Source organism: Mustela lutreola, chromosome 12 (assembly GCF_030435805.1).
Source record: "Mustela lutreola isolate mMusLut2 chromosome 12, mMusLut2.pri, whole genome shotgun sequence".
Lineage (NCBI taxonomy): Eukaryota > Metazoa > Chordata > Mammalia > Carnivora > Mustelidae > Mustela > Mustela lutreola.
This window is the reverse complement of record NC_081301.1, coordinates 9,081,552-9,096,092: the sequence shown is the minus strand read 5'-3', so window position 1 is coordinate 9,096,092 and position 14,541 is coordinate 9,081,552. Positions and strand designations below refer to the sequence as shown.

Sequence of the window (14,541 nt, the reverse complement as noted above, 5' to 3'; positions counted from 1 at the left end):
AAAGAAGTATAAAAAATACTCTTCATGCAGAAATAAAAAAGATACCAAATTAGAGGGTGGGAGATGCAGGAAGGGTGGAAAGAGAAGGGTAAATGTATGTGTGAATATAAATCAATATCAATTGTTTAAAATAATAATGATAGTGTCCTATTGGTTTATAATACATATAGAATTAAAATATACAACAATAATGCCTCATAAGTTATGAGGGGAAGGTAAGTGTTCTAATACTCCTGCGTTTTCTGCAAAAGGTAATGAAAGTACCAGTTAATATAAAAGTCCCAGTTAGACTTTGTTTGATAGTCGTGAATGTGTAATCTCTAGGGTAGTCACATAAAGAATACTAAAAGAATATATAACTTCCACACTAGTAAAGAAGGAACTTTTTTTTAATTGTTTAAAAAGAAGGAATAATTTTTTAAAAATAAGCTATCTAAAAGAAGGCAAGAAAGGGGGAGAGAGAAGCATTATAAGTGACAAATAGGAACCACTTAGTGAGATGGTAGGTTTATACCCAAATATGCCAGTAATTCCTTTAAGTATAAATGAATTGAGTACTCTAATAGGCAGATATTGTCAGGTAAGACATAAAAATGAAACATAATTATGGGTTCTTTATGAGACACATCTAAAACATAAGGACATAGAATGCAAATAACAGTATGGGAAAAAATATAACATGTAAACAATAACCCAAAGAAGATTGGTGTTTCTTTGTTAATATCAGATAAAGAACACATCAAGGCAAAAAGTTTTACTAGAGGTGAAGAGAGGCTCTAAATAATAATGACACAGCAGCAGCTCTGTCTTTGTATATGCCAATTTGAGCTCAAAAAACACAAAGTAAAAACTTATAAAATTTCAAGAAAAACAGATAAATCCACAATCCCTGGAGATTTTTACACACTGAACACCCCACCACCAGCACCATACACACACACATGTAATCTTCTAATGACATAGAATGGTGCTTTCCAGACTTTAGTACACATAAGAAGAATGATCAGGAGAGTTTGTTGTAATACAGATTCTGAGGTCCTGTTCCTGGAAGTTCTCATTCTAAGGGTCTCTGATGGGGCCTGGTGATTTGCAGCTCACAAGTGATGCTGATGCAATGGTTACAGAACCTCACTTTGAGTAGCACAGATACAGAAAATCTGAATACCATGATTAGCAAACAACCTAATGGATCGATATAGAACAGTATACTCAACAACTACAAAATGCATGTTCTTTTTAAGTACTTGCAGAACATTTTTGAAAGTTAACTGCAGTCTGGGCCATAAAGTACATCCCAACAAATTTTAAATTTAATACAGAATATGTTTTCTGAGCACAATGGAATTAAACTATAACTCAATAACAGAAGATGACTAGAAATTCCCGTTTGAAAATAAAACAATATATTTCTTAATATTCTCATGGGCTAATGAGACCACAATGAAAGTGGCAAAATATTTTATCTGAATGATCATGAAAATACACTTATCAAAATTCATGGGATGAGGCTAAATCCATGCTTAAAAGGAAATGTATAGCTTTAAATATATATCATATATATAGTATGGTTTTATGTAGATACAATTAGTATATACTTATATATTTATCATGTATAATATATGGGTATATATAGTGTGTATGTATGTTTTCTATACGTATATAAAGTGGGGAGGCTGAGAATCAGTGAGTTAAAGATCCATCTAAAAGTATTGAGGGACACTAAAACCAAAAATGTGGAAGGAAGGAATAATGAAGATAAGTGCAGAGATTAATAAAATTCTTAAAAACCATATACTAGAGCTCAACAAAACCAAAAGTTGTTTCTTTCAAAAGCCACCCTTCTGCCTCAGACTCTTAGTCGTACTCCCCAAAAGTAATTAGCAGTGTCTTAGATATTCTTTGTAATGTTTCTTAATATACATGTTCTTTTCAGATATTCATTCTGAACCATACTGTATGCACTGCCTCCTTCCTTCCTTCTTTCCTTCCTTCCTCCCTCTCTCTTTCTTTTAACATCTTTGTGCCTCAGTTTTCTCATCCATAAAATAAGGGAAGTAATAGAACCCGCCTTATTGCATTGTTATGCAGATATGATTAGTTAATATGTATTGCGTGGTTTGAATAGTACTTAGCACTTAAGCCCTATATAGGGGTGCCTGGGTGGCTCAGTCAGTTAAGCATCTGCCTTCTGCTCAAGTCATGATTGTGGGTTCCTGGGATCGAGCCCCAAGTTTGTCCATTGTCCATCAGTCACCCTGCTCAGCAAGGAGCCTGTAGCCTGCTTTTCCCTCTCCCTGTGCTCTTCCCCCTCACTCATGCTCTTTCAAAATAAATAAATAAAATCTTTAAAAAAAAGAAAAAAAGAGGAAGCCCTGTATAAATGTCACAACTGTTGTAATTACAAGAGGACATACGGTCCTGCACAGAATGACAGTGAGGGTAAGCCTGGATTTGGGAGGTTATAGGTGATGGTCAGGGACTGCTTTGGGGGAACACAGTGTCTGCCAGGCACTCTTTATATGTGTGTGGAATGAATGATCTGGCCAGTGATGAGTCAACAGGTTAAATCATTGGCAGAGTCAGCCAGCAGCCTGGGCTGGGGACTTGTCCTTCAAATCTCAGAGCTCAGAAGCAGAAAGGGATAAAAGACCTAATTGGGTTACCCCCACTAGGATCTCATCATCAGGTGACTGGCTCAGAGATAAAGGGAGAGAAGTTTTGAAGGAGTGTTATTGATTTCTTTTTCTCCTTTCTTGACTTTCTAAAATTAGATATTTAGACCATTGCTCTGCAAGTACACTAGATTGTTTACCAAAACTGAGTTTCGTTACTTACATTCTATTTGAGAAGTAGTACTATCATTTTGTATTTTGAGAAATCGGCACTTTTAACTCCAGCTGACCATACATCCGGTATAGGAAGGTGGAGAGAAGTCACTCAGACCAGTCTACCACTGTTAAGTTGCACTGTGACCTTGAGCAAATTATTTACCCTGAAGTCTCCATTTTTCAACCTGTAAGATTAGAATGGCGATCATGTATTTAGAGGTTGGAGGGCTAAATAAGTTTGTATATGTAAAATGCCTAGTACAGGGCCTGGTATATCATGAGTGCTCAATAAATGCTAATTTGTCCATTCACTAGAGTGTTCCTGCTGGTTATTTGGTGCCTAGAAAGCCTTGTCAAGGTTCCAGAAGAAAGGGGAAAGAGGCTCTAGGCAAACCAGTGTGCTAGCAGCCTCGAGCCCCTAGTTTTTCACAGGCTCCATAAAGGTGAGAGCCAGAGAGGGGCCATGGTTGTGAGTGAGTGGCGAGTAGGGTTGTGTCTACATTCTTAGTCTCTAAATAGATCTACCCTCGGTGTATTCTTTATTCTAAAAATGCATGTGATTCATTTTCAGTGAGAAATAATTACATATGTTGAAAGGTTTTTGAGGATAGGTATTACCATTTTAAATATATTCAGTGAAATCTTCTGGATTCTTAAAAAGCAAAGAGAACTGGGGTGTGTATTTAATCGGGAGTGGTGGTTGAATAAATATGGATTTCCAGGAGGTTAAAGGCTTGGCTATAGGGGTTCTTCACACATGACACTGAATACATTTGGTGTTTTCTATTACATGAAACTTAGCTGGACAAAATATCTAGTTCACTGTTGTTTAAAAAGTGCTCTTGATTCTTAATCTGGAGGTGCTGGTGTGTTCGCTGGGAGACGGCCCTACCTTTCCGTGGAGCTGGCGGGAGGCACTCTCCAGCTATGTGTCAGTATTTCAAAACCTGCCAGGCTTTCCGTGGCGTCTATTCAGCTGCACACCTAACACATTTTTATTTTTTTTTTAATGAGAGAAGTAATTTTAAAGAAAAGAATCTTTAGCTGAAAACATCATCTGTGGCAATTTAGAACCACCCTGAAGCACGTGTTTTAGGGAGATGAACGGTGTCATCTGTTCTCTGTGTACTATGGCCGCGAGGCTGACGTTTTATATACTTTTGCAGATGAGCCTCTTTGTGAATGTCGTGAGCAGTTATCAGTCTATCATATGCACAGAGTAGAAAGGGCCAAGCCAAACTGTAAGGGTGTCAGTACATTATGGCAATAAAATTTTTCACATCCTCAAATTAAAAAAAATATATATAGTACTTGACAAGTGAATCTGTTTTAGATTATTTCAGATACTATGGAAACTGAATTTCTGTTTGTTCATTTCTCCCATTAGAAGTAGGTTGTGTTTCAGAAGTTGGTTTTCAAGTCATTTGTTAGGAGTTTGGAACTTACTTCCTAAAAAGAAAAAAATAATGGCTTGGATTTGTGGGCTAGCCCACATTTGAACCCTAATGGAGCCAGAATACGTTGTACTCACAAGGTAGAATATTGCTCTTGTAGCCCTAGCCACTTAATACAATGGAAAAGAGATAAAATGGAGTAAACAGTTTCTACAGAGTGCTAAGAAAAAACAGGTCTTATTAGATAAGGCATAGGAGGAAAGGGACAAGAAAGATTGTGTAACCTCAGGCAAGTTATAGAAATTTTCTGACGTCAGTTTTTAAGTCCGTGAAACTGGGTCTTTGTGGGGCTAAATGAGATAATGCAGGTAATAATGAACTCTCCATAATGGCTGCTGCTATAAATATACGTACAAAGAGGAACCAAACCCTGTTTCCTACAGATTCTCTGTCCAGTGCATTGTCTTGCATGTGGTTATGTTGGGACAGGAGTGAGGAGAGATGAGGAAGTTCAGGCACTGTTGTCAGCTCTTTGTGGGTGACCTTGGCCCGGAGGTGTGTGGCGGACAATAGCTTCGGGTCTGGGTGTTACCCACCTCTAGTAGGAAGTTTATTACACTCCGTTATGCAGGGGGGCACCCCTTTTTCCTTCTCTCACCGCTGCCTCTTCCCTGTTGTCAGTTCCCCCTCCTCCTCCAGCACTGGGAGCGTGGACTGGCTCTCCCAGAATCCAACGTTCCTGTGAAAAGGTACCCTGATCTTAGTGACTACAGGGAGCAAGCAAAGCCCACAGAGGGTTTGTTGTTATGGCTTCTTTTTAAAAAAGGGGAAAGGTAGCATTTTGGAGGGTTCCTAGTACATCCCAGGCAACAGTCCTGGGCATTTTAACATGTTTTCTCATTTAATTTTCCTGACAGCCCCCTTAGGAGTGGGTGTGGTTATTCCATCTTGCAGGCCAGGAAGGGAGAACCTCAGACAGCACGATGAAGGTAGCACAGCTAGGAAATCACCGAGCAGGGACTCACCCAGATCTGGCTGGCTGTCAGGCCCTCGCTCCAGCTGCCCTCTGGGTTCTCAAGGGAATGCACACATATGGTTATCTACAGTGAGTCCAGCCGTTCTGTCCTTATATAAACTTGACTGTGCACCCTTGGGAAGGAGAGGAGTGGAAGGAGATTTAGCTTATTAACACCATTAACTTTAAAAATTGAACAGTATCTGGCTCCCATCCCTCATTTCAAATCGAATCACGTAATGGGGATGAAAACATATTGATTAGGGAAAAACTATTTATTAGAGGTAAAAATTGTTTACCATGTAAATATGCTACATGTTCCATTATACACGACTTGGCATTTCAACATTTCATAATCTGTTGCATTTAATTAGGCACAGTACATAAAGTATGTATCACAAGTAAACAGGGGAAACACAATGGCAAATTTTTCTAAGATTTGTGCTTCATAAATTTTCAGTTTTCTAATCTCAGTAATGATGTTTTAGTGTCAGCTGCTGCTTTTCCAAACAAATGCTGATCCTCTGCCTAATGTGTTTTATGCAAGGAAGCAAAACTAAGGATGAACTCTGAAGTTCTGCATTTCTGCTTCTTCAAGATTAAGTCTTTAAGTAATAATTTTTCTCTTTTATTTAACGTTGTTGTTAAAATGATAAATGTAGTGATAGAATGTGAAATAGATACAATTAATGCTAACTAATTAATAAACTGGCTTACAGTGACTGTACAGACATTGTAGATGGTTTAGCTGCATAATTTGAACATGGAGTTTTCAAAGCAGTCTGGGAAATTTTAACAGCTTGAGATTTACAAAAAGTGTCTGATTTTAATTATTTCAAGAATTCTCAGATCTGCCAAGCTTATCCTCCTGATAGAATACAGGAATGGGACTGTCAATTTCTGTGATTGTGTAGGCCAGCACAGGGCCTGGTGTACTTCTGGAGATTGTTAAATGACTTCTAAACAATATTTTAAAGAGGGAGATTGGTTCCTTTTTTCACTGTAAAGTATATTTCTCTAATTAAAAAAAAAAACAATATCTGCTTATCTGAAATCAATTTGGGTAATATTTGAAAACACATAGAAATGACTTATAAATCTACTCTAAAAGATAATCACATTCTGAGTGGTGTGTGGATCCTAATATTTTTTTCCTGTACATATGCATGTGTGTGTGTGTACATTAGCACATATGTGAGTATTTTTACCCCCCAAATCTCATGTCATATGAAAGAAAAAAAATGCCCTTTGCTCCTCTTTATAATATATTGTGAATATTTCCCCATGTCAATAAATATTCTTCCTCAACATGATTTTTAATCAATGATGATATCCCATTATACAGGTGTGCTATAAATCTACTTTTTTCCCCTAGTGTAAATAGGACTGTAGTGAATCCCTTTACACATATACCTCTAAATATTTCCTCAAGGTAATGTCTTAGTAATGCTGATTCAAAGGGTCTATGCAACCCTATTCAAAGGGTTGGCTTACTCTCCAGATTATGCTAAATATTAATTTAACTATGTCTATCTCTTTAGGTTTCCTTCTTTAATCAGACTGTTTTTGATTTCCTGAAGCTGACAAGTTCGTTCTTGGTCTAGCTCCAAAAGGTCATGGTGACACATGAAAGTGGTTGCCTGAATGAGCCCCACTTTTATAGCCAGAGGTCTTTAGTAAGCACACCCCATCAGGGCTTTGCACTGTACTCACACAAAAAAGTGGAAGTGAAACCAGAGTTAGCCTGTTCACCTAAGACAACAGTCTTGAACTTGGTTATATACATGGTCCGTAAGTGCCTGAAGGTATTAGGGCCTGGTGACCAGCTTTCCTTATACATGTATAAACTCTTTCTGAAAGTCCATGAGCCTCAGAAGGCAGCTGTGGTGGAAGCATTGTGTGGGGTTTTCCCCTCTTCCACTTTCTCACTTGCCATTTTTCCACTTTGATGAAAAGAAATCTCCCACCTTATATGATGGCCCATTGCCCCAAAGGGTGAGACCCTCTCTGGTCCCCACTAAGGGATTGTATAAAATACTGGTGATAACCGAACCACCTTCAATCAGTGCTTTATAACCCTGTACCCCTCTCATTAAGAAATATATGTGTGATATTTAAAAAAAAAAAAAAAACTACTCTACTTTTGATGGTTAAAACAAGTTCTTGTATTTTTTTTTCAAAGATTATTTATTTATTTATTTGACAGAGAGACATCACAAGTAGGCAGAGAGGCAGGCAGAGAGAGCGAGAGAGAGGAGGAAGCAGGCTCCCTGCCGAGCAGAGAGCCCGATGCGGGACTCGATCCCAGGACTCTGAGATCATGACCTGAGCCGAAGGTAGCGAATTAACCCACTGAGCCACCCAGGCACCCCAACAAGTTCTTTTATTTATTGGAATAAGTCTTTGTATTGCTTTGATCAGTTTTAGACTAATTGTAATGATAGCCTAATCCAGAAAGATGTATTAAACATGTAGATCCTTATAATATAGGAAATAAAACAATTTTCAATTTCCATTTTTTTGTAGAGCATAAACGTATTTTGTATTAGGAGACTATGGAAAGGAAATGTAATGGAAATACACTTCTGAGAACAAAAGAGAACGCAAACTTTCTGACTGTTCAAGAAAAGCAAGTTTATGTATTTTTTGAAATGGATTGTGGGTATCAAATTGCTTTGCTATTTAAATTTGGTTGGATACATTTTAAAGAATAGTGTTACAGTTTTATTTTAAAATGTCAACATTTATGACAAACTGAAATAACACTGTTTATAACTGTATAAACTTATAATGAAAAATTGTAGATACCAACTTCAGAAATGTGCAAAGGACAAAATATGTGTAAGCGGGTACCTGATTATTCAAAATTTCTTTAGGGAATATTCCAGCAAAAATGTGTGCCATCCACTGACACAGGACAGGTACCTTGCTGGGAAGGCTGCCTCGCCCGGCCTCAGGTGTCCTCACCTGAACCCATTCCCCACTGGACTTCCTAGAAATCTCACACTCATCCTTTGTCTTCTCTCCACTACTTTTCCACCTAGTGAGGCCCTGCAGAAGGGAGCTGTGAGATGGCTTGCAGGGCGCCTCTTTAGGCTTTCCCCTGGCAACAAAACTCTCCCTTGTCCTGGACCATAGCCAGAAGCCAGATCCTGCTGCCCCTGCCTTTACGCACACCCACCCCTTGGTACCTGTGCCTAAGTGCCCCTTGCTGTGCCTCATTCTCCCCAGTGGGAATGGCCCTCTCTTGTTAGTCCTCCCCTCCAAAGTCCCTTCTTTCAGAGACAGCTGAGTGTGTGATCACCACCATCTTGCATTTTTATGAATTATTTTGAGCGTCTTGCATTGTTATATCATCAGATTGCAAATTCTAGGCAGGTAGAGGTACATGTTTATTTGTTCTTTTATCTCCTCATGCCACAAAGTACAGTATTGACCATAACAGATACTCAGTAAACATCCCAATTGATATTAAAAAGGAAAAAACAGATGGGGAGTCCTGGTGTTGAAACCTGGAACTATGACACTTTGCTGTCTGATTCTGGGCGACCTGTGTAGTCTGGGTCTCTTGTTCCTTGGTTAGTATAGCATGGGAGATAGCAAGGGGTAGTAGTATCAGATCACTGCCATGGGCCAAGTCATTAACATACCCAAAATTCTATGGCTTGTCTTTTTTTAGATTCCACATATAAAAATATTTGACCTTTTAAAGTGATTGGCAGTCTGCTGCTGGATTGAGTTAGGGAAACGCATGGCTCTAGTAAACAGTGAGACCGGAAGTGTTTCTGGCCACTTCTTGGCCTTGCAGAGGGGCCCCGGAAAATCAGCAGCCTGCAGAATGTTCCCTACTCATTTCCCCAATTGTCAAAGGCTCACAGTCTAGGAGCTGTGACCATGAATAGAAGGAGGCATGTACTTGTATTTTTATTCTCTCTCTTTTTTTTGGTCATTTTTAATTGGTCTTAAAATCTCACCTGGCCCCTTGCCTTCTGCACAGTCCAGAGTCATGAATCCTTGATACATGGCTCAAAAGAGAAGCATGGGACAGCATATTCCCTTTCTCTCCACCAATTTCCTGCCTGCGTTTCTGTTCTGGAACCAACACACAGACCATTCCAGCTCCGAGACGGCGCAGGCTCTGCTCTGCTCACTGTCCCATGTGTATGGCCTGGTTCCACGGTGAGAACCGTGTAGGAGGGATGCATGTGATCCGTGGCTTTTGGTGCTTCTTACAGGGTGAGGGTGGAGATTTCATTTGCAACTAATTGTACCCATCTGGTTTTAAAGGTGACAGAAATTCCTGAACTTAGGTGTCGATTCGTGCATTAATTACACTGATCTTAGTTGCGGCAGCCTGTTCTTAATGGCTGATGGCCGCAGTACCCAAATCTGTGATCTCAGAATGTGGCGTGCATATTTTAATTTGAGAAATAGTTTAACATTTTTAGATATTCATTTAGATGTGGTTATGCAGGTTAAACATAACGTATGATCACTGCTTCTTTCATTGCTTCCAATTAAACCTTGCTTGTTAGTTTAACCTCTAGGTAATCCCATCAAACAATTGGTGTCAAGGAAACACTGCCCACAGTAGCTTTGGATGAGTGGCCATTAATTTTAATTGCCTTGATATTAAAGATTAAGAAGTATTGGGACTAGCAGAATAGAAACGATCTGATGTCAAGCAAATCCACTTGCTAAAGCTTCCCCAGGCTGCTGGTGATATTAAAATTTTACTGTGAGAATTAAATAAACCTTTATTAGTGATGACTGTTGTTTGATTGGTCCAGGGGTATGCATAAACACGGGATTCTTGCGTATCTGGAGATGAGACCCTTCCGTGGTACAGAGATACCTCAATTATGAAACTGTTAATAAAGCTGTAATCTGATTTTCCAGGCTAGCTTTCATTAATGTATTATAGCTTCTCTGATTGTCAAGGTAATATTAACTACAAAGTACAGAATCCAACAGAGAATTGTTTAGAAGAGGAGAATTCTAAGATGGGCCTTTGTTGCTAAATTCAGAGTTGGGGAATTTTCATTAATTATACTTAAGAAATGCCATATTCCCTCTCAGCCAGGAATATCTCCCTTTGCACTGTAGATATATTCAATATTTAACTCTTTCAAAGGCCTGCTGGTCTTATTCAGACAAACTAGAGGGACGTATGTTGAAGGAGCTTTTTGAGAACCGGCTCTGTCGTTCTGTCTCCTGAGCTGAGAATGTGCTTGTGAAACATGAGGTAGGGTCTGAGGGAACTCGCTTTAACGAGCATAATCAGAACGGATACTTTTATGGTCCTTTTTCAATTTTGAGTCAAAACTTTTGTTTTTAGAGTCCTAGAATTCTGGTATGGGACTGGATCCTAAGAGTCACTGAGGCTAACTTCTGCTGCAGAAATCCCTTCCAGAGCATCTGTCTCCGTGTTCTTGGAGGCCTGGGCTCCACGTCAGCATCATCTCTGGTTTCTCCTTCTCCCTTGACCTCTTCAGCTGGTCCTTGGCAAATTCCGCCAATGCCTCCCCCGTGATAGCTGCCCTCTCCATGACCGTTGCTCTGCCTGGTTCCGGTCCCCATTGCCTCCTCACCTGTACACTCTCCTGGCTTTTCCTCCCCCTGCCACATCCTATTTGATGCTCATGTGCTCCTGCCCCAAGCATATGGGGCTCAAAGAAGGGAGGGCAAAGAAGGCCAATGGCCTAGTGGGGTTCAGTCTCCCGGGGCTGTTTGAGAACCTGATATTATCACCATCGAGGTGTTGGAACTAAGGATGATGATAAGAAGTGAGAGTGAACGAGATCTTAGTTCCTAATAGAGAACTGAATATCCGTTAGAATCGTCCAACGGTGGAATCAGGGACTTTGTGAGATAGGAAGTACCCTGTCTCTAGAGGTGGAGAGGCTGTAAACACAAGAGAAAACAGAAGGAGGTGCAGGTTTAGAGGACACATGGATTGCATTTTAGACCTCTTCAGTTGGAGATTGTCACAAAACATTTATATGTTAACATTTTACAATCAAGAATCGAAATTCTTCATATAAGTTAGGCCTAGAGATGGAAATCTGGGGGCCATCCACACAGAGACAATGATTGAAATCATTAATATGGATAAAATTGCTCAAGGAGAAGAGAAAAGAGTCGAGTTTTGGCCAAGAGCTTAGTTGTGGAGAACACACACACACACACACACACACACACAGCAGCATATCAGACACTGCTGAAAGATCAAAGAAGGAGAGAGAAAAGGCCATTGGATTTGGGATAGGTGTTGTGCTGTATAACCACCTCCGTCAGCCACCCAGGCCAGGGATGCCAAGGGCTCTGTGTAATGCTTGGCGCATAGGAGGTAGTTATTGAATGATAGTTCTTATAACCACTACTATTTGATACGAAGGCAGGAAGTGACATATACAGTCCATAAAGGGTGTGGGGAGGGGGAGGAATAATAGTGGAACAGAAGCAGCTAGGAAGTCCTGATCTCTAGCATATTTACTTCCTGATGCGTTTTGGCTCATTTCTGTCTGACGAACCTATGCTCATGGTTGCCACAGGAATCCTAGCAAGTGTGCCTGCCTGTGTATGTGTGCGCTCCCCAGTATGAGACAGCATGCGAGCAGAACCAAGGCCAACATTGTCTTCCTCACATGGCTTCCTTGCCAGGGTTCTCTGGCTCCTTCTGGAAGGATGAGTGCCATAGGTTGAAGAATGAGAGTTCTATTTCCAAGGCAATTAAACTCTTGGCAGAGAAGGTCAATAAGCATGCCCACTGGTGTAAGTTGGGTTGGAGGGCTCCTACGACTCCTTATTTTTCCTCAGGGCCTCTGCATCACTGTTCAGAATAAAACAGTGACCCACCCAGCCTGATACCACAGCAGTATGCCCCTTTAGCGGATTATTAAGAAATTATTAAAGAGTATTTTTAAACTGTTACTTTAGCAAAAGGGAGCTCAGAGCCTTTTATGTAGCAGGTGGGTTCCTTTTTATAACCTGCTGTGTGGGTTGTGTTGCTTTATCTAGCTCAGTTATAGGTGCCTGAACACGTCACGTAACTATGAGCAATGAGTCTTGGGCTGAAGTTTTGCTGTCAATGAAATGTGATGAAATCTTCCTGTCGCCAAGTTCCTCTTTAGAAAGCTCTTCAAGGGCCACCTGGGTGGCTCAGTGGGTTAAGCCTCTGCCTTCAGCTCAGGTCATGATCTCAGGGTCCTGGGATCGAGCCCCGCATTGGGCTCTCTGCTCAGCAGTGAGCCTGCTTCCTCCTCTCTCTGCCTGCCTCTCTGCCTACTTGTGACCTCTCTCTCTCTCTCTGTGTCAAATGAATAAATAAATTCTTTTAAAAAAAAAGAAAGAAAGAAAGCTCTTCCACTTGCATGGGCTGACGTCATAAGTAGTGTGTAAAAGACACAAGTATATTCCACCTGATGAAGTCAGAGCTGCTCCCCTGTATTTGCATTTGACCTTATTGGAATTACTTGAATTTCAAGTTGTGACCTTCTCATGTGGTAACTGGCCGAGCTTGAGCAGCCATTTTGGCAGACACACAGAACCTTCTAAGACAGGAGACAAAGGGGTCGTTCATCCATTATTAATTGATGTTACTCTTTTCAGCAGACCAAACACGATTCTGCTGTCCAACTGCCAAAATCGTTCTGGACCCAAAAGCAAGAAGTCATTCCTTCACAAAAATTTGTTATTTACCTAACTTAACAAATGTTCCCTTTAGTTTTTTCCAGCTCCTTTTTAGGGAGCCTGAACACTTAAATACCGATCGGTATATACCAACTGAATACTTTTTGTGAACAGTGCTCCTGTCCTTTTTAATGTGACTGTGGCTAACTCCAAGAAGTGGTGTTACTCTGAGTGTCAAGGTTTGCAGAAAGCAAAAGCGAACCTCGAAAACCATGGTGTAAGTTAAGAACTGAGTGTTTCCCAAGGTGTCCTCTTGGTATCCAATGGTTATTGCTGGAAGGTTGACCTCTCTTCCCCTTCACTTATGTCCGTGCGATTTGTAGGTATCCAACTGGTTTGGCAACAAACGAATCAGGTACAAGAAGAATATCGGCAAGTTTCAGGAAGAAGCCAACCTCTATGCCGCAAAGACTGCCGTGACGGCCGCACACGCAGTCGCCGCCGCCGTTCAGAACAACCAGACCAATTCGCCCACCACGCCAAATTCTGGTGCGTACTGGCCGCTCGCTCCCTACTTGGCTCGGGCAGCCTTGTGCCACAAAACGCGGTCCCACAGGCCAGGACACAGCAGCCCTACTGAGGACCCAGTGGAGTTATAAAGGAAGATTTATATTAAAACGAGGGCTTATTCTAGGGCCCGGCGAATAAGTGGATGGCCAGAGTCCATAAACCCACTGTTCCTAACGAGTGCTACTCGCTACTGGTAGATTCTGGAACCTTTATTTACACCTCATGGTGGTTTTTAATTCAGCAGTTATGCGGAGTGCTATCACTAATAAATATTTTAACTATATTCTTCCATGTATCATTTTAAGGTCCGTAGTGGTTTGTCAAAGAATGAAGGAGATAGCAGAAGTGGGAAGGTGACCTGGTGCTGTGCGTAATGAAGCTAAAATGTTGGGGTACAGCTGTGCTTCCTACCTAACACAGCTGCAGACTCCAGCCTGCTGCCCTTCTTGGCATTTCTTTAGCATCTGTGCTGACTTGGTAGGTGATGAGCCATGAGGGGTGCAGTGCCTCTTACAAGGATGCAGTGTCCGCAATATCGTGGTACATTTGGGCCACATTTTACGTGACGTTCGTGATGGAGTTAGAAACATCTATACATGACAGGGAACTTGGGTAACCGTGAACGGTGTGCAGCCAGTCCAGGCAGATGGACTTGGGGAGCAATTCAAGGCACTTTTCTAAGGAGGTCTTTTAAATATATCTTTTAAAGTTCAGAAAGCGAAGGGTTATTATTTCTTTGTTTTGTTTTGTTTCTCCTGCCCTCTCCCCCATCACCTCCCTCGCCCCAGACCCCTCACCCCCTGTTCTTTTTAATGAAACATGAACAGATGAAATTTAGGTAGAAGGTATATGGCTAAGAAAGAGCTTCAGAAAAATGTTTTTTCTCCGCATGACTGTCCACCATGACAGTTTATGACGGTGAAGAACTCACTTAACGGCCAAGTCCTAGAGAGAAATGCAAACAAGGGGGCGGCCTGGGGCTGGCTGCTGGGTGTTTTTCTATTTGCTTCCATCTCCTCTTTGTTTCTTATTTGGGCTTCCCCATTGGTAGGACTTTCCTAGCTGCAAAATGAACCGCAGGACCTACCTCTTTGGAGCTACC

The 14,541-nt window shown here is 40.9% G+C and overlaps 1 protein-coding gene across 3 annotated transcripts in view; it reads left to right on the top strand.

The window, feature by feature from the left end:
- The window catches only part of PBX3 (PBX homeobox 3), a 217,200-nt gene that overhangs the window by 197,168 nt on the left and 5,491 nt on the right, over positions 1–14,541 (top strand). For all 3 annotated transcript variants that reach the window (XM_059141025.1, XM_059141024.1, XM_059141026.1), the window contains one exon: positions 13,253–13,418. In XM_059141025.1, the coding sequence (XP_058997008.1) occupies positions 13,253–13,418 (166 nt within the window). The remainder of the gene's footprint in view (positions 1–13,252; positions 13,419–14,541) is intronic.